At 36.9% G+C, this 20,211-nt stretch overlaps 1 protein-coding gene across 5 annotated transcripts in view; it reads left to right on the top strand.

Moving 5' to 3' along the window:
* Positions 1 to 20,211, top strand: part of ADNP (activity dependent neuroprotector homeobox) — a 32,160-nt gene that overhangs the window by 4,836 nt on the left and 7,113 nt on the right. For 3 of the 5 annotated variants that reach the window (XM_039864620.1, XM_039864625.1, XM_039864624.1), the window contains 2 exons: positions 15,300 to 15,412; positions 17,167 to 17,259. In XM_039864620.1, coding sequence (XP_039720554.1) covers positions 15,305 to 15,412; positions 17,167 to 17,259 — 201 coding nt within the window. In that variant the 5' untranslated portion in view covers positions 15,300 to 15,304. Of the gene's footprint in view, positions 1 to 643; positions 777 to 15,299; positions 15,413 to 17,166; positions 17,260 to 20,211 lie in introns of all 5 variants that reach the window. The other 2 variants (XM_039864622.1, XM_039864621.1) reach the window with 1 other exon arrangement.

Below are 20,211 nucleotides of genomic sequence, written 5' to 3'. Positions count from 1 at the left end.
AAGCCCCACACTAATTAAGTAAATTGGTATTTTGAATATAAAAGCTGTTTCTTGTTTACACATTGGCACTTCTCACCTTGATTGTCGAGACTTTATGAGAGAAGCCATCCATGTTTTGTCTAGCATGAGTGACCATGGTTCCATTGTGACTTAATGGTTTTTTAATTGTTTGTCTGAAACTGTTAATTAGAATGTGATAGGGAGGATGATGTGATCCCTCAATCTCTCAGTATCCTAGTACTCTTCATACCTGTGTTTTGGTCATGACCTACCTGTGATATCTGCCAGGTTAGGGGTCAGCTTAAATGAGAATCCACATTTTGCTTTACTGGGAGGAGAAGTCTCCCCTAACATGTTATCGGGCTTCTCAAATCGGGACACACACGCGCACACACACACACACGTACACGTATATTTGATTATATGGGACTTTGTACAGATGTGTATGTAGGAAGTCACAGATAAAATGCAAGCAAACTAAAGTGCCAGTTTTGATTGGGAGTGCACATTTTTATTGTAATCAGTGTAAAATGCAAAATTCTTTGCACTGTTTCTGTTCTGGGATTCCTCACCTCCATGTATGTATACGTTGTCCTCTGCCTTTAGTTCTTTGAGATGCACTCACAAGCTTCCTTGGTTTTAGATCCCTAACACAGTTCCAAGACAAGACAGCAGCTAGAGAAATCCTAAAATCTTAAGAATTTCAGCAGTGTTCCAGAAATAAAGGTTTGGAAATTAAGAGGAGAGACTAAAAGATTTTTGATGAGTTGACTAAGGTAAGACTGCCCTGAACATATATTGCAACTTAAGATTTAACTCAAAAACATGCACATAAGCTATGAGACTCATGCGTTGTTTCACTGGCTGGGCAACTTGGAATTGAAAATGAATCCCTACCCATCCTAATTATCTCTCTAGTAAGTAAGGGTATGTTGATTTGTAATTGAATCGCTCAGCTTTGGGTCGTTTGTGTTGACATTTCTCAGATGACTTGGTTGGTACCTTTAATAAGGATGAGTTTTAGGTATAAAGGCCCCCTTGCTGGCCTTTGTGGTGTCATAAAATAATATTGATGGCTTGCTCGTTTTCTTTTTCCAAGTATTTTATAAACCGTTCTCAATTTTCTCAGGACTGTCCTTGTTTCACAAGTAGGGAAATTAAGGCACTACCATGTGTAATGATAAAGTGAGCCCAGGAATATGTCTGGGCTGGTTCGCAGGCCTTTGCTTGGAACACAGGCTTTGATAATACTCTTGTGAGCTGTTTGGTTAAAGGGCTCAAATGAATGCTTCATAACTTCGTAGTGATGTTTAGTGTTTGTATGTTAGCTAACACCCAAGGATCCCAAATGGGCTCCACAGTTAAAAGAAGCTAGCCTCACCCTCTGCAGGACAGTATAGATGAAAATTGTGCTGATGACGGTTAGTTAAAGTAGCCTATGTCTGGTTTGAAGGTACCTGTAGAAGGATCTACAAAGGAAGTTTGTGATCCCATTACTTTTCCCAATATTTTGGTTTAGGACAGACTTGTTCCTTCTCCCCGGTGAGCAGTTATTTTTGCCTAGACAGATAATTGCTGGCTTTTACCCTTCTGCCATTTCTGTCTTTCTGAACCCTTTATGCTACTTTTAAGAGCTTGCGGAAACCTTTGCTTCCCTTGAAAATCTAAAGCTTTCCTTTTCTGGTGAAAGTTGGCAACACCTGGGAACCACGTGTGAGTGGCCACTTTTGAAACCTGGTGTAGCTGAAGAAACGTCTGTCTAGTGGAAATATGGCAGAATTTATTAATTTTAAATTGGAGTAGTCGATTTAAGATAACAATTAGAATTCTTGCTCTTGTGAAAGAGGTGAAGTGGGGTGTCCTAATGCAGGGAGTATAACTTCTCTGCAGGAAATTAGGGATTGAGCCATCAGGTGTGGAAACCTATAAGATTAGTGTTTTTACTACAAAGAATGCTTTGGCTAAGCCTTGACTCTAGGATATGGCTTAGAAAAACTTTCTTTTTCAAGAGTGGCAAGAAAAATGCATTTCCCATTATTATGGGGAAATTATTTGAGTAGTTTTGTTAGCGTGTGGAAAATTTTTTAAGTGATTGAAAATAATCAACTTTTGTGTCATGCTTTTAGATGCCAAGATCGGCGGTATACTTTTGGATTCCAGAGGACATATCTTAATGTCCTCTTGGGCCCACTTATGAATTGATTTCCCTTTTTCACATTTCTCTAAAGCCAGGTGTTCTACCTGTATTGACAGCAAGCAGCTCTAAGCCTGTGGAGTTCTTATGTAGGTAGCACAGTGTTGGAATCACGCCGCATGATGTGTCTTGTACTTGCTGGAATGCCTATGTTAAAAGAAGTAAACTGGGAAATGCTTCCCATGTCACAATCCATAAAGCTAGACTGAGATGTTAGAGATATTTTCAATTTTTTTGTTTCTTTTTGAAGCAGTGAAACATCTTTCTCTCGTTCAAATAAAATTTTATGTGAATTCTAGTATATAAAATCGATCAAAGGATAGGGAGCCACACCTCTGGTTACAGTTGCTCAGCTTACATCTTGTCCCTCAGACATTGTCTCCCCCTCCGTCTGTCCGTATACATATCTTAAAGTCTCAGCACACTCAGAAGTACATCCTGAAAACCATTGGTTCCATTGGTGGTGTGGAAGTTCTGGTGATTATAGTTATGATTGTCTGAAATCTCAAAGTAACAGGATAAGCAGCAACATAATAGCATTTTCCACTTGTAGGCACTAGTCTTTTAGTCTGAAAGTATTAAAAGGAGTGCCCCACATTTTTTTAAATATACAAAATCTAGATCACACTTTTATGTTTCAATGTAATGTAAGTCACCTAGGTTTATTTTGAGTATTTGCAGGTGTTCTATTGCATAAGGATTTTAAGTGCCATGGGGCTTAAAAGTTAAGAATATGCTTATTCTAATATGAATAAAACGTATAAATGTACGTTTATACACACAAATGTATAAAAATACTATATGTGTGTACATTTGAATACACATTACAGTGTGTACAGGAACAGATGTGTAGCAGACATATCTGGTTCTCAGGAACAATAATAGTTCATGCTTTTTAAAGATTATACCCTGGTGTGAACTCATAATTTTCAAAGTGATTATTCCAGTATCTGATCTGATTTAAGGTAATAATGATAACTACTTTTAAGCGTTAACTGGCATCATTTCATTTAATACTTCTAACATTTGAACAATAGTGTCCTTTTGGTTATACCATAAGGAAACAGACTTCCAGAGGTTAAGTATTATTTTTAGGGTCACAAAAATAGTTCATGGCAGAACAAGTATTTAAACACAGATCTGTCCAGCTTAGAGCTGTATTCTTAAATACCATCATACATACCATCTTTCTTTTCTAGCAAAGGAAAGTTTAACTGTGCTATGTCACCTTTTTGTTATAAAAGTTTAAAGTTAGGTAAAAATTTGTACATGTGGCTGATAGGTCAGCTAAATTTTTGTCCATGAAAACAATATAGTCTATTGGAAAAGACAAATTTTGATGTAGGCTGTAAGCATTACCCTTGACCTTTTTCTCTTGCCTTTTGCTATCACTTCAGTACCTTACTGCCTTACACCTAAGGCTTTGGTTATTTTGCATACCTTTCAGATTGAGTAGGCCTGGAATGGGTGTAATCTTTTCCTATATTGCTACATAATCTAGAATCATTTGTTCTGTAAAACTAAAAAAATAGTTGAGTTTCTCATTAAAGTAACCCCTGCTGGATTAAATCTGTTAAGTAAAGGCAGAGTTAATGAGAGCATTTGACTTCGGCAAAGTAATGTACAGCAGGTCCTCAAATAATGTCACTTCATTCAACGTCATTTTTTCTGATGAGCTGCTGTGAAAACTGAACTCGTTTATATCAATCAGTTAGCCTATGGCAAAATTGATTTTCTAATAACACTGTTTCACCGCAGTTCCAAGAACCTATCAACAATGACTTTGTGAGGACTTACTGTATTCCACTTGTTCCTGGCCTCTGGGAGTGAAGCAGATCTGCCAGGAAAGTGAACTCTCTGCTAAGATTTTTTAAATACTTAACAGTTGGAGGGCCACTATTATATCACTATTGAATCACTCATACAATATTGTCCGGTGGTCTGGAAATTTGTAAAGACCTTCAGAGTTTTTATATTGCATCCAAGACTTGCTCTAATGAATCTATCCTGTTCAGAAAAATCAAAACATGCTTAATATTCATAGTTTTGGCAAAGAGACTATCAAATAACAAATGCCTCTAGTATTGAACCCAGACTACCCCGCTGATAAAAATGGCAAGCAAACCTTATCTAGTTCCATATTCACTACCGGTCCCTTAAATTTTCTATTAGCCACATTTTTTTTATTTGTTTTTAATCGTAATATATACATAATATTTTAACATGTACAGTTCTGTGACATTAAGTATACTCACATTGTTGTGCAACCATTATCACCATGCATCTCCAGAATTTTTTCATCTTGCAAAACTGAAACTATACCTATTAAACAATAACCCCCATTCTCTCCTTACCCCAGCCCTTGGCTACTTTCTGTCTCTGAATTTCACTATTCTTAGTGTCTCATATGAGTGGAATCCTACAGTATTTGTCCTTTTGTGACTAGATTCTTTCATTTAGCATGCCTTTGAAGTTCGTCTATATTTTTAGTAGCCACATTTTTAAAAATAAAAAGTGAAATTAATTTTACTATTTTAACTCAATGTTCAAAATATTGTCATTTTAATATGTCAGTATTTTTGAAAGGGCATTTATGAGATATTTGACATTTTAATACTAAACCTTCAAAATCTTTAGTATATTTTGTACTTAAAAGCATATCAAGTGGGCATAAGGCTTGAACAGACATTTCTCCAAAGAAAATATACCCAAATGGCCAATAAGCATATGAAAATATGTTCAATATCACTAATAATTTGGGAAATGCAAATCAAAACTACAATGAAAAACTACCTCACACCCGTTAAGATGGCTGCTGTCAAAGTGAGTGTTGGTGAGGCTGTGGAGAAATTGCAATCTCTGCACTGTTGGTAGAATGTAAAGGGTAGAACTGCTGAAACAATTATCATGTGATACGACAAAATGGTCTGGATGAGATTCTTGTACAGCCATGTTGTAGCCCTATTACTCACCATAGCAGAAGGTGGAAATAACTCAGGTGGCCATCAAGAGACAACTGGATAAACAAAATGCAGTGTATACATACTGCAGAATATTAATCAGCATTAAAAAGGAAGGAAATTCCAACGTGCTATAATATGGGACATCATGCTAAGTAAAATAAGCCAGTCGCAAAAAGACAAATACTTTATGATTCCACTTAAAGAGTCAAAATCATAGAGACGAAGTAGAATGGTGGTTGCCAGATGCAGAGGGGGAGGAGGAAATGGAAAGTCATTGTTTAATGAGTATAGAGTTTCAGTGTACAGGATGAAAAGAGCTCTGACAATCAGTGGTGTTGGTAGGCTAATATTCTGACTTAATACCACTGAACTGTACAGTTAAAAAGGGTTAAGGTGGTAAATTTTATATTAAAATTTCAAGTAACATTGGCTTTCCTGCCACATGTGTAAATGTGAAATACACAGATTGTGTTCTTTTAAAAGAAAAATTATGCGTGCATAAAAATCTGGAAGGATAAATATTACCCCAGTGTTAACTATTGTCTTTGCGTAAAATTATTTGTTCTTTGCCTTATCTGTATTTCGTAATCTTACACTAGGCCTAATTGCTTTTTTCTTTTTTTTTTTAACAGCTTTATTGAGATATATTTCATATACCATACAATTCACCCATTTAAAGTATACAATGAAATGTTTTTTTGTATAATCAGAGTTGTGTAACTGTTATAGAATACTTCCATCATCCCACAGAAAAACCCAATAGCAGTCACCCGCTCTTTTCCCCCTCTAAATTCCCCAGCCCTGGACAACCTTAATCTTTTTTTCTGACTCTCTCTAGATTTGCCTTTTCTGGGCATTTCATATAAATGGAGTCATGTAAAAGTAGCCTTTTGTGACTGACTTCTTTCACTTAGCATGTTGGAGCATGTATCAGTTGATGAAGACTTGAGTTTCTCCTTGGTATTATGAATACTACTGAGAATACGCATGTACAAACTTTTGTGTGGACATGTTTTCATATCCAAATTGTTTTTGTAACAAAAATAAATAGAACTTTGAGAAAAGGAGCTGAAGAGGTAGTTGAGAGCTGACTAGTCTCCTGTCTGCTCCTGCCCTCCAGAAAAAGAAAAAAGATCACCAAAACATCTGCTTTCCCAAGCATTTTTCAGAAGAACATGCTTTGAGTACTGGTAATGGGAAGGTGATGAAGGAGAGACACAGCATACCATTGTTTTTTGAAAAGCGGTTGTTTTATTTAAGGATACCAAGGTTGTGGTTTTCATTTTGCAAGATGTTACCATTACAATTTAGATAGAAACATATTTTTCAGATGTCAGTAGTGAATGTTGGCATCCATGGTGATGGTAAAAGCACTTAGGGCTTGGTCTCAGAGCTGAGTTCTTATTTCGGTTCTTCTTTGGATGTAATAGGACTATCTGACCTGAGATAAGTGTGTATTCTTAATCTCTGTATCACCACTCGAGTCAGTTTGGTTGAACTTTTTTAAAGTCATTCTCGTCTGCTGGAGTATTGGAGAGTTCTGGCACTTTTGGATACATGTATATAACGTTGTTTACTTTTAATTAATGTCAGATAAGAGCTTCATCTGTGTGAGTAATAGGGGGAGCACTGCATCCTAGATCTGGAGATGACCTTGAGACCCAGGTTTGTCACTGATGAGCTGATCATCCTTAATCCTTAGGCTAGTTGCTTCACCTCAGTTGCTGTTCTATAAAATGAGAAGAGTTCAGAATAGTTAACCCATACGTTTTTTTCAGTGATTCAGAGTGCTGCTTTTTCATAAAATTGCAGTTGATGTTGTGATTTGGAATATGAATCTCTTATCTTTCCTGAGGCCTGTAGTAGACATTTGTTCTTTTTAATTTTGGAATCGGAATGATTCCCTTTTATTTGAGAAGATACTTAAAGACTGTTGATAGTTCTTTTCTAATCAGACATTGAGTACAGAATATCTATTTTTCTCACCAGCTGAACCAGCTAATGCTGAAAAAGGCAGCACATCGTGCAAAATATATATATATTGGTTGATCACATCTGTGAAGTGGCTGCCACCAACACAAATGCACCTTTCAGAAGCATTAATTTAAAAAATAATATTTAGAATTAAGGAAGTGTTGTCCCACTTGACCTTCTGATTATGTCACATCTGGAATAACAGTTTATTCAGGACATCAAAGAGATTAACGAAGTGGATCCTGTCCATTGGTGGTTGGCTTATGAGATAACAAGAAATGATGAAAACTTGGGGAAGGGGAAAGAGTGGAGAGGGAAGGAGGAAGTGTTTTAAAACTTGAAAAGCTGTTATGTGGCTTTAAGTGATTAGATTTCTATAGCTGAGCTGAGAGTTGTGGGCAGGTTACAAAATGTAAAGAGCAAACTTGTGAACAGAGCTGTCCAGTATGAAACAAGCTTTCTGGTGGGGTTTGTTTCCCTCACTCAAGGTGATCAGGCAAAGAGACAGTCTTTTTAGAGCAGGGTCGTTGTAGAAGGGATTTACATGTTGTTTGTAGAAAGTGGTCAAAATATTCCTATGGCCAAACGTTTTTGTACAGAATGCTATTTAGGAAAATATAGTGTCTTTGCCTCCATAATTACAGTTCACCTATTAGAGAAATTGTTATGAAAACTTAATTTTATGGAATGTAATAATATTTTGGTTGAAAACTTGAAGAAAATCAAAGGCTTTTTTCCTGAAGTAGAGGCAGTTTTGCCTTTGACACTTTACTCAATTGATTTATTATCAAGCAGAATAGTAAAAGTCAATGCAGCTAGTAGTTAAGAGTAGAAGAAAACAAACTGGTTACATTTCCTGCTTGCTTGTCTGTATTAACAGTGTTCCAGTATGATTATCGTAAGCAGTACAAGTTCATTGTTCAGATTTAGCTTTTAGTACAAGTATGTTTTCATCTGCAAAGTAGTTTCTCTTTTTAATCCTCCTGGGCTTTCCGAATACCCTACCCCCTCTTTTTAGCCTCAACACAAGTACACATTTTTTGGTAAGATTGGGAGAGGAGACTAAACTTTCTTTTCTTAGCTCTGTCATGCTGCATAGTTTTATCTGCTAATCCAGCAGAGCATTCTGCCGGTAGATGATCAGATAATTACTTGTTCTGTGGTATTTGGGATTGAAGAAGAGAAGGGAAAAAGAGCTGTCTTTCTATGAAGAGCTTCTGGCATCTGAAAGGTCTTTTGCCCAAGTTTATAGGAAATTGCTTCTGTTCAGGACCGTGTTTTAGGAAGACTGAGTAGGATGATTGCTTCCAGACTGAATATAGACTCTAGGCTCTCGTCGTGCTCACTTATTTTAGCATTGTTCCGACATGACTCTACAAATATATAAACCTTTTTACAACTGGTTTAATTTAAATGTAGGACTTAGTGACACTCTTAAAAGCAAGTAAGATGTCTGTGTTCACCACTTCAGATCCCAGAATAGTCAGGAAAGATAAGCCCTTATTGGTTATAAAAAGAAACAGTTTTACAATGACCACAATTTTACTGAATGAGTGATGTTGACAGGTATTAAATATGTTGCTGAGGAGGAGGTAGGAGGGAAAGAGTGTATAAATATGAGAATGATGTTTTCCTTACTAGTTTTTATCTTAATGGGTCCTAAATGTTTCCAAAGAGATATCACAAAATCTGTTTTTTGTTTGTTTGTTTTTTTTACAGTACCATCATGGGTAACAGTGAATCTCTTCCATCAGAATCTTCTTAAAATGCCTAGCTTTTTAAAAAATAGCATAACTTAACATTTTTAGTTAGATCAGTGGTTTAAAGAAACTTCAAATATCTGACTCTTAAACCCTAGTGTGGGTTATAAAAAAACTTTTTATGTAAATACTTTCATAGGCATTAATTGAAGTATAGTTGATCCATGAACAACTCAGGTTTGAACTGCACAGTCCACTTATACGCAGATTTTTTTTTTTTTAATAAATATGTATAATACTGTAAATGTTTTCCTTACAATTTTCTTAATATTTTTTCTAGCTTTATTGTAAGGATACAGTATATAATACATATAACATACAAAATATGTGTTAATCAACTATTAATCTATCAGTAAGGCTTTCAGTCAACAAACAGTAAGGCATTAGTAAAGTTTTGGGGGAGTCAGAAGTTATACTTGAGTTTTCAACTGCACAACGGGTCAGTGCCCCAACCCTTGCATTATTCAAGGATCAACTAACTGTACTTTGTTTTAAGCATCAAGGATCTGAACTTCTTAAATATTAATTTGGGTCAGTGATGTTACCAAAACTGAAATCGTTTGTTATAGTAGCTTTAATGTCTTCCTAATTTTATTTAACTTAGAAAATACAGCAGCCATTTTCTTCACTAGTAATGGCATCATTTCTAGCCTTTGTTGTTTTTCCCCCTCCAAGTTAAAGATATCCCTAGAGAGACTGTATTTATCTTGACAGTTTTAATGTAGAAATGTTTAAAAAACAACATCAAAGTATAAACAGTGTTCTAATCTTTAGGCTTACTGTAGGCTTCCTATAACCATATTCTGATCAGACTAATTTTATTTAGGAGAGATTTTCACTAAACTGTTGGAATTCTGCCATATTCATCAAACTTCTGCTCTGGTTGATTGCCCACTAGGTCGATTTTATGTTTCAGTAGACTGCCACGTCACCATTAGTTTGCATTATAAGCTTAGTTTAGACAAGTAACTATTTCAAGGAGATATTTGGGGACAGAGAACTTTTTCTACTTACACTGTCCGTTTCAACCTGAGCCCCTCCACTTTTTATCTTTTTTATATCAGCTAAGATTTCTTCAGAAACAAGGGTTTCTACCTCTTTAGGGGACGGGGTTGAAACCCACTGGTTTAGACTAAGCAGCTTATGTTTAGCTGTTACCAGGAAGAAGTGTAACCACCCTTGTATAGCTCTCAATGCAGTGTTAGAAATGTTTTTCTTATGAAAACTGTAGATTTGCGTTTGCGAATATAACTGATATGTTTGTTGTCACTCTGGGATATGTTCAGATTTCAGTTCCCAAATACTGGAAAGCAGCAGAGTTATACCAGTGGATGGTAGAAACTAGGACACATGATCATATTTACTTCTTTATCGTGTGGCATGTTAAATTAACATGTTTTTATTAGGAAGTTGGGGAAACACCGCATAACGATGCACGTAAAAGTATGAAGAAATGTGTACTGGAAAATGCCATGCTAGAGCCACACTTACAGTAATAGAATCTGGAGAAGTTTGATTTGGAGGCTTGCTTTTTTCTTTTCCTCCTGGCTTAATTACCTGTGCCTGGTCAAAGGTTTAAGTTTGGGTTTTATGGTTGTTTTGTTTTATTCTCTGATGGCACAGTTGTAAATGCTTTTCTGCTTTTTTTCTACCTCTAAAAACAGGGACTAAATGTTGCCATCTTTGATCCCGTGGTTTTGCAGAGAGACTACCACATACAGACAAGCCCCGTTGACTCTTGGTGTGTCGGGCCCTGCAGACCTTGCGTTGAGCCTGCTAAAACCAGTACTGTCATCTGTTGAGTTTCTCTCCATCTTCCTAACCCAGAGGATCCTGAGTACACCTGACTAGATCCAAGCTTTTTAGCAGAGCTGTTTTTTCATAAGCGATTTAACTATTTTCCAGTTAATGACCTTTCTGCTTCAGTGAAGTCCACAGTCATTGATGTTGTCATCCTTCCCCTGTGCAGATTCGGCATACATATGTCTCCTCATGAGACAGGTTCTCTCCTTTATGTTACTCCTTGGTATTTGGAGTAAAAGAGTATAGGGGAAAGAGGTGCACGGATCTGATCAATCTTTTATATGTAATACATAGATTAAGTTCATCTGTAGCCTAGGGCTACAGATCTTAGATTTTTATTTCAGTCATCTGACTCTTGCTTTCTTAAGAAAGCATGTGAGTAGTAGTTTGGCCCAGGATTAGTAAAACTTTAATGTTTTGGCCCCAATCAGTAGGTGTGGGTATAATTTGCAAAGATTGCTAGGAAAAAAGAAGTGTGGCTGAATCATTCAACAGTGAATTTAAATCATTCTGAAAAATTAATGATTTAAGTCTAGTTCACCAGATGTTATGCTTACTGAAAGCTACTTAACTTCAGTTGTTAAGCATTTGGAAATTCTGTTATTAATGGGTCACTGAGCTTTCCCAAATTCTTTTAGAATTTAGAAAGTGTTTGACTCTTTCCATGGTGTTTTGTTTTTGATTAATGAAACCAGGGGCCAAAGCATCTTTCAAAATAACTACATCTTCCTGGCAAATTCCTCTTCTTCCTACTAGACCCAGTTCACAATTATTTTGCATAAAATTACCCATCTCCCCTCTTATGCACTTCCTCTTAGGTCTACCAAGACTTTGGGTTACAGGTGACATGAACCAAAGTTTAAACAAAAATGATCGTGTGTTTGCTCTTGTTTCTGAAGAGTCGGAGGTAGGAGAGCTGTCTTTCAGGCACAGATCGATTGAGGACCTTAAGCAGCATCAGCAGGACTTTTTCCCTTCCTCTGCTCTCTCCATGTGCTGGCAGATCCTGACTACTTGTCAGCATCACTGTCAGCCCTGGTTGAGGCGCATGTCCAACTCTGTACTAATCAGTGTCTACAAAGATAAAATACTCTTAATTGGTTGACCTGAGTCATGTACAGTCTGCTATAATGGATCAAGGGCCTCCTAGCTGACTGCACATCAGTAGTGGCAGGAATGGTTCCAGGAGGAAGTTGAGCAGACCAAAAAAAGAAAACAAAAAAACAACACAGGTATCTTCTTTACTTCAGCGATCTAGTGCCTACTGTGTGCTCTAGATCTTGTCCCCTAGAATTGATGGACTGTTGAAGGGGAAGAACTGTGTCCTGTTCATCTCTCTATTCCTAGTATATTGACTGGCAAAGTGTTGATGCTCTGAAAGTGATTAATGAACAGAGGAAAATGGTACTGTTCTATTAAATTGGATATTTTCCCATTTTTATGCCACGAGTTAAGAGGTTTATGGTTTGGCTGAAGGAAGAGTGCTTCCTTGGTATTGGGGTAATGGTACTGACCTTGTGAAAATGGCCATCCTGATAGCCAAGGTCAAGAGAAAGGATTAACCACTTGGGAACAAATCTGGAGGGAAAGTAAGCCCATTCCTCTGTTCCTTTCAAAGCCCATCTCTATACAGTTTTTGACATTATTGTAACCTATCCTTCCTAAGATTAATGATTGTAAATATGTTGTCCTCTCTTTCTATTCAAAAGTGAGGAAACTGTCCTTAATCTCAGGCAGTCAATTTCCTGTTTGCTCTTTTTCCTACCCCTCAGTCACTTAAGGTACGGGCACCTTGTCCAGATTTCTAATTTAAAGGGCTGTTGAGGGATGAGGAGAAGCAGGGGTAATTCTTAAAAGTATTTAAATAAGAATTAAATAGAAAACATTAATGAAACTTGGAGCCAGCTGTTGATTTGAAGTTGTTTCTTAACCACAAGCAGTAGGCTGAAAAAAATACTTAGGGCCTTTGAGTTCTTTTTCTTATCATCCATAATAATTCTAACATTAACTGTGATAGAGTTTGTTGGAGGCTTTAAGGAACCTTTGGCTTGTTAACGGACAGAGAAAAGCTCAGGAAATAATACACAAGAAATGGTAACTGGCACCTTCTGAGAAGGGGAGCTACATGGCTGGAGGCTAGGAGGATGAGGGAGCCTTCTTTGCTTAAATTCCTGTACTGTGTGCCTGTCTCGTATACTAAGAAAAGTATTTAAAGCAAAAAAAAAAAAAAAATTTTAAATGCATTTGAGGATTCTAACACGTATGAATGTGTTATTCCAGCTCCAGATGAACAAAATTTTAGAAATGGCCTCCATAAGCAATCACATGGAGGGCACCTCTGTCTGGGGAAGGGGGCATATTAGAAATGTCATGAAGACTATTATAATCTTAACTCAGAATATTCTGCATCTTTCAGTGTAAACTTTATCTTGGATTCCTCCTAGTTGCTAGTCATGGAACAAAGAACCATTTTTTGTACAGCATTTTCCAAATAGGCAGTGTCACTTTTATTTATGAGACTGTCTATTCAGTAATAAGTAAACTAGAGATTTACTCTATGGCAGAAATGTCACTTTTTATAAATTATAATCTTTTTTTTGTAACGAAGCTCCCTTTTGAGCATACTCACTTCTTAAGAACTGCAGGTGGATAAATTAGATACCTGTCATGCAGTGAGGTCTTTCATTTGGAGGTCTTCAGATGCCTTTATTAGCTGTGGGTATGCACGTAGAATGCCTGGTATTTTCCATACGAGAATGGGTTTTCCTTTATCCTGAGCTGCAGTTTGATTCCCTTGAATGTTTTCTGTATAGGCTAGTAGCTTCAGTGATAGCAACATTTCCTGATCTTTATATATTTGTTTTCCTGAAATTTTGAGTTACTTATTGAGGAGGCAGAGGAAACCAGTAATGGCTGCCTTCTGGGCACCTCTCTGCTCTGAAGTGAAGCAGGATTAACTTGGGAAGTTCCAAAGGGACTGCCGGATTTTGGCCTACAGGGAGTTTATGAAGTGAATAGAGAAACAGTCTCTTCTCATCCATTTTGATGTTCGGGCTCTTCATTTGATGACCTGGTTTGTGGAAATGTTTTATTAAGTAACTGATAGAAAATTTTCTGGTTTTAAATTTTAAATCTTTTTGATGATTTAAAACAATTTAGCAATCAAATTTCCATAAGGAATAATAGATTTGACTTTCAACGCACATGAATTTATATCAGAAGTCACTTCTAAATCTGCTGTTAGCTAAATATTAAACAGATTATTGGATGGCAGAGAGTACAGAGGACACCACAATCATGTTTCATAGCTAGTAGGAGTTCCATCACGAAGACGAGAAGGCCGAAGTGTTTCTCAGTAACATTCATTTCTCTTTTGGCCTCAATTACACTTTAGTTTTTCATATAGAATATTTTGAGACTTCTACGTTCTGGTAACATCCAGATTCATAATTTCTAGGAGTTATTGTTTGGTCGGCTTCACCCTTTTTTCTTTCCATTTTTTTCACAGTTAATATTAATTTTTGGATTAGAATAATGAGGTAATGTGATATTACATTTGAATTAGTTGACTTTGTGATTTATAAATGGTAGTGGTATTATAGAGTAACAACCCTTATTTATTAGAAAAGCAGATTTACATGTATTAAATTTCAACTCCTGATGCTTTAGCTTTTGTTTTTGCCTTCATTTTTAGTTTTTAGAACTGCTTTGTATCTTGCAATATTTAGATTGATAAATTGTTGCTCTACTTTATAAGAAACAGGTATAGTCTTATTGGAAGCCATACAAAGTCTCAACCACCCAAGTTTTGCCAGTTTTATTTTCTCAACCTTTGTTTTTAAGGGATTTAGGAAAGTGGATCTAAATTTCTTCGATATATTAAGTCATTTAAATAATTTTTCAATTCTCTCACACACATACACTCTTTTCAAGAATATCCCCTAAAATTATAACAGTGTTTTTAATAGCATTATTTGCTGTGGTGCTGAGAGCCCAGTTTTCCCCATCTCAGCATTTATTCTGTGACCATAAGTGAGTGCCTTTGTCCAGGTATGGTGCTTGACTGAAGGGCAAGTTACACAACCATTTAGTGTCTTTAGCTTGAGTAGTATACAGAAACTTTTAAAGATTGTTTCTTTAAGAATACCATAGCAGTGTGCAGGATAGTTCCCACACATCAAAAGCTGCTTTTCCCTGGCACTCAGAATTATGTGGTAATGATGCTGAAGTGGTGAGCATTTTCTATTTTCAGAGGTTCAACATCACAAGGAGAAAAACACTCACACTTGATTTTAAAATAATCCGTTGGTATTATTAAACCTAATTCTCAACTTTAAAAGTTCATCACCAAATGTTTAATCAGAATTGTACCAGATTAGACTCATTGCCAATCTATAACATAAAATGTCCTGTTAAAAATAGAGAAGATCAGAGAGCACTTATTTTTGCCTGCTTGCTTTAAGTATTCAGAACATACCTAATAAAGATATCTATTCACCTTTTTTGTCAGACTGGGCCAGGGTTTTTGATCCTACCATCAGTGGAATTAGTAAATATTACAAGTTGTACATGTTTTGACTTGACTTAAATTTTTTTTTCCAATAGAAACTATGTTCCAACTTCCTGTCAACAATCTTGGCAGTTTAAGAAAAGCCCGGAAAACTGTGAAAAAAATACTTAGTGACATTGGGTTGGAATACTGTAAAGAACACATAGAAGTAAGTAGCATGTCATTTTTTAATTTTAACATGACTCAGCTTCTGATCGATTACTTTGTGTCAGCGGCCAGGATGGTTAATTCTTAGGTGTGATTCTGAATTTTGACCATAGCGTTAGCTTCTCCAGAGCTTTCTCAATTAGCCTAACTTGTTCCCTTATCCCTAAAATGGGCTTTTTCATCTTGGCATTCTGAAGCAAAGCAGTTACCGTTGAGGACATACACACGTCAGACATTTTACTAGGTGCTTTAAAATTGTGTCTAAATTCAAATCCTTAAAGCAACTGGGGGTAGGGGGTATAGGAATTCTTATCTCCAATTTACAGATGAAGAAACAGTAAGGAAATAGGTCCACCTCACAGCTAAGCATGTGGCAGGGTCTGTCTGTGGGACTCCAGAGCCTTTTCTCGTTCTGATATACCTGAATGTTCTGGCTGACCTTCTCATTGTTGAAGCATGGTGGTTTGGGTGCTTGTTGTCTCTTCCTTAGGATTTGAGCATTTGTTGGCCCCTTTGACCCATCATAGATGATTATCTTCCCATTGTATAACAGTTTGGACTTCACAAACTGTTTTCCTAGACTTTATTCTATGAGCTTTCTAATAACCCTGTGGGGTAGCCAGTGCATTGGTCTCATTTTCCAGATCTCACTGCTCTAGGTCTTATGGTTAGTTGGTCAAAGCCTCTGATTGAAAAGAAATGTTTAAAGCTGTTTTCCCCACTAGCCTTTACGTTCCAGCTGGTAAGGGACTGTAACTACCTTGTCCATCCGTGTATTCCTAGCACCTAGCATAGTGCTGGGTACATAACAGGCACTCAGTAAATGTTTGGATGGAATTGAAAGTAAACAATTTCCTGCAGCAGGTTTTCTTTTCCTTATTACCATTGATAATAGTAGGGGTTTGTCATATAGACTGAGGCTTCTCAAAAGTGGGCTTCTCAGTTGTCCCCACTCACTCCACTCCCTCTCCAGCCGCTCAGGTTCACGTAGATCTGCCTAGTGAAACAGTCCATTTACATTGCACTCGGAGTATTCTTCACAATAAGTAATGTAAATGAAAAGATAACTTCTCTTTCCTGCATTTGATTTGTTCCTCTCATTTGTTACATATTCTGGAATGTACACGTATTTGATTTTTTTCACACTAAACAGTGTACCTTTTGGGAACAAGGAATACGCCCCTAAGACTTTATTTTCTTAGCCTGGGGGGAAGCACTCCATTGAATTTTTGCATAAGAGTATAAATTTAACATAATACTGTTTAATTTTTTTTGAATACCTTTATTCTTTTTTGGGTTCAGAAATCCTGAGTTTTCTTCCCAGTCGAATTCCCCTACCCCACTCCCAATTTAATTATTACACAGAACTGAAATATCACATCTGCTATGCTGGAAGTGAGCATTACACTCCATTCTAATACTACAACTGATGAATTACAACACTCTAATGACTTTGGTGTTGGGTACTTTGGTATTCATATGTGTCTACATTTTTTATTTAATTAGAACTTTCAGCGTTTTCTTTGGAAACCTGGCTGAACATTAGGAGAATGTTTGGTTGATATAAAACATCCAGTACAACTTCTATATACCTTTTTTCTATTTCCTAAGAGCATTACGGCTCCTAGTTGTTTTTGGTGGGATTGGCTTTCCAGCGCATCACTCCAGCCCTAATTAAAATATAGGTTATAGGTGTAAGGTTGGGCTAGAGTTGATACCACTATGTTTTTGTAAACTTTTTTCACTGTTTTCTAGGATTTTAAACAGTTTGAACCTAATGACTTTTATTTGAAAAACACTACATGGGAGGATGTAGGACTGTGGGACCCTTCACTTACAAAAAACCAGGTAAGTGGCACAGGAGACTTCCCCAAATGGTAGCATCCTTGGTATACTCCCTTTTCAGCTCTAGGCCTTTCATAGTGGTAGATTGTTTGTAGTCAACAACCTAACGTGGAAATTGTCAAAATTGATTACAGTCATGTGCCACATGACTGTTTTGTCAACAATGGACCAAATGTACAATAGTGGTCTCATGAGATTATAATGGAGCTGAAAATTTTTTATTACCTAGTGATGTTGAAGCTGTCATAAGAGTAATATAACATGTGCTATCATTTGTGGTGATGCTAGTGTAAACAAACATGCTGCCAGTCATATAAAAGTATAGCATATATAATTGCAGTGTAATTTTGATAATAATGAGTACTTTACTGTTTTATATGTTTACTGTTTTACTTTTATCATTATTTGAGAATGTACTCTTTCTACTTACATTAAAAAGTTTGCTGTAAAAGAGTATGCCATGTCAGCAGCAGTTTCATACCTCTGCCATGTCTCTTGATTGCATCATTTTCTCTTGTGCTTGGTTTAATCTCGTTTTGTTTATCATGGCCCCTAAGTGTACAAAATCCACAGCTAATGTTGACCATAAGAGGTCATATCGAGTGATTGACCTGGAAACGAAATTGAGAGTGATTAGGACTACAAAGGTGGAAAATCAGTGACGGTTATTATTGCTTAGCAGTCAGTCAGACATGTCCCATTCCACCATAGCTACGATCTTAAAGAATAAGAACAAAGTGATGGAAGCTGTTAAAGGATCAACTTCATTGAAGGCAATGAGACCAACAGTTTTAAAGGGTCTATATCAAACTGGAGACACTTCTAATGACCTGGACTGAAGACCAGACATAGACGCATATAGCTCAGCACCATGATGATCACTGCCAAAGCAAAATGTTTGTGATGTTGAAAGAAAAGGCTAGACCCAACGACAGTGTTGAATTTACTGCTAGCTCTGGGTGGTTTAAAGGATTCAAGAATGATGTCAAGGCAGCTAAAGAATTTTTGGAAACTCTAGATAAGCTGATTATAGAGGAAAATTACTTGCCAGAGCAAATACTCTCTATGGATGAAACTTCCCGATTCTGGAAAGGGATGTCTGAAAGGACTTTCATCCATAAAGAGACCGAGTCAGTGCCAGGTTTCAAGGCTTTCAAGGACAGGATAACAGTCTCACTTGGGGGCAGTGTTGCAGGCTATAAATTGAAACCCTTTTGTAATCTTGCACAGTGGGAACCTCGGGGTCTTCGAGCATATCAAACACATTGGCAGTATACTACAGGAGCAATAAGAAGTCGTGGATGACCCTGCTCCTCTTCCAGGATGCCCTCCCTGAGTTGCTCCACCAGTGAAATGGAATACTGTTTGGGGAATAACATACCTTTCAAGATTTTGCTTGTTGTTGATAATGCTCCCAGACATCCTCCTTTTATTGGTGATTTTCATCCTAATATTAAGTAATGCTGCTTCCTCCAAATACCACCTCTTGGATCCAGCCAATGAATCAAACAGTTTTTAAAAGCCTATTGCCTGAGGACCTTTTCCCAGGCTATTGCTGCAGCTGAGGAAGACACTGAATGCAATTCTGGAAGATATGCAGTATCTGTCACTGCATAAGCACCTTGCTTGGGCTTGAGGTGATAACACCAAGGAATGTATGAAAGACATCAAGAAGACACTCAGGAGGTTTGTCCGAGACTTAAGAGGATTTGCCAAGGATGGGGAAGGGCAAAAATCAACACACCTGTGGCTGAGATGGCAAATAACTTTAACCTGAGTGTGGATGAGGATGACATTGAGGAGCTCCTAGAGGTGGTTCCTGAGGAATTGACTAATGAGTTGTTAAAATTGGAACAGGAACACTTAGCCAAAGAAAATGCAAGAGACAAGGAAACTGCAGAAGAAAAAGAAACCCCCAAGCAAATTCACAGCAAAGGGCTGGCAGAAGCTTTTACAAACCTCAATAAGCTCCTTAAAAAGTTTGAAAACACAGACCTGAACAAGGAAAAGTTTTCATTAGTAGAAAGGGAGGGGTGGCACATTATCTGCTTAGAAGCAAATCTATGATGAAAGGAAGAAGCAAATCATCATGGATATATTTCTGGAAGGACAGATACTTCCTCAAGAAGAGCCTCAGGCAAGTCCTTCAGGAGGTATTCAGGAGAACACATTGTTATTGTAGGGAATGATGGCTCCATGCTTCGTATTGCCCCTGAAGACCTACCAGTGGGACAAAATGTAGATAGAGATGAAAGACAGTGATACTGATGATCTGACCCTGTGTAGGCCTTAGCTGATAGATGTCTTCATTAACAGAAGTTTAAAAAGTTTTTTAAAAAATTAAATGGAAAACTTATAGAATAAGGATATAAAGAAAAAACTTTTATACAGCTATACAATGTATTTGTTTTAAGCTAAGTGTTACTAGAGTCAAAGTTTTTTAAAACTTACAGTAAGCTAAGGTTACTTTATTATAGAAAAAATTTTAATAAATTTAGTGAAGCCTAAGTGTACAGTGTTTTATAGGTTATACAGTAGTATAATGTCCTAGGCCTTCACATTCATTCACTGATTCACCCAGAGCAGCTTCCAGTCCTGCAAGCTCCATTCACGGTAAGTGTTCTATACAGGTGTACCATTTATCTTTTATACTTTATTTTTATTATACCTAGTCTGTGTTTAGATACATAATACCTAACCGTTGTGTGACAGTTGCCTATAGTATTTCAGTATAATAACATGATGTACAGGCTTGTAGCCTAGGAGCAACAGGATTATATGCCATGTAGCCTAGGTGTGTAGTAGGCTAGACCATCTAGGTTTGTGTAAATGCATTCTTATGTTAGCACAACAGTGAAATCACGTAAGAACGCATTTCTCCGAATGTATCCCTGTTATTAAGCAACACATGATTGTATTTCATATTTTCTTAAGTGGTAGGGAAAACTAGGAAGA

Source organism: Pteropus medius, unplaced genomic scaffold, assembly GCF_902729225.1.
Source record: "Pteropus medius unplaced genomic scaffold, Ma_sr-lr_union100, whole genome shotgun sequence".
NCBI lineage: Eukaryota > Metazoa > Chordata > Mammalia > Chiroptera > Pteropodidae > Pteropus > Pteropus medius.
The sequence above is the reverse complement of the archived record's forward strand: the minus strand, read 5'-3'. Positions and strand labels throughout refer to the sequence as shown.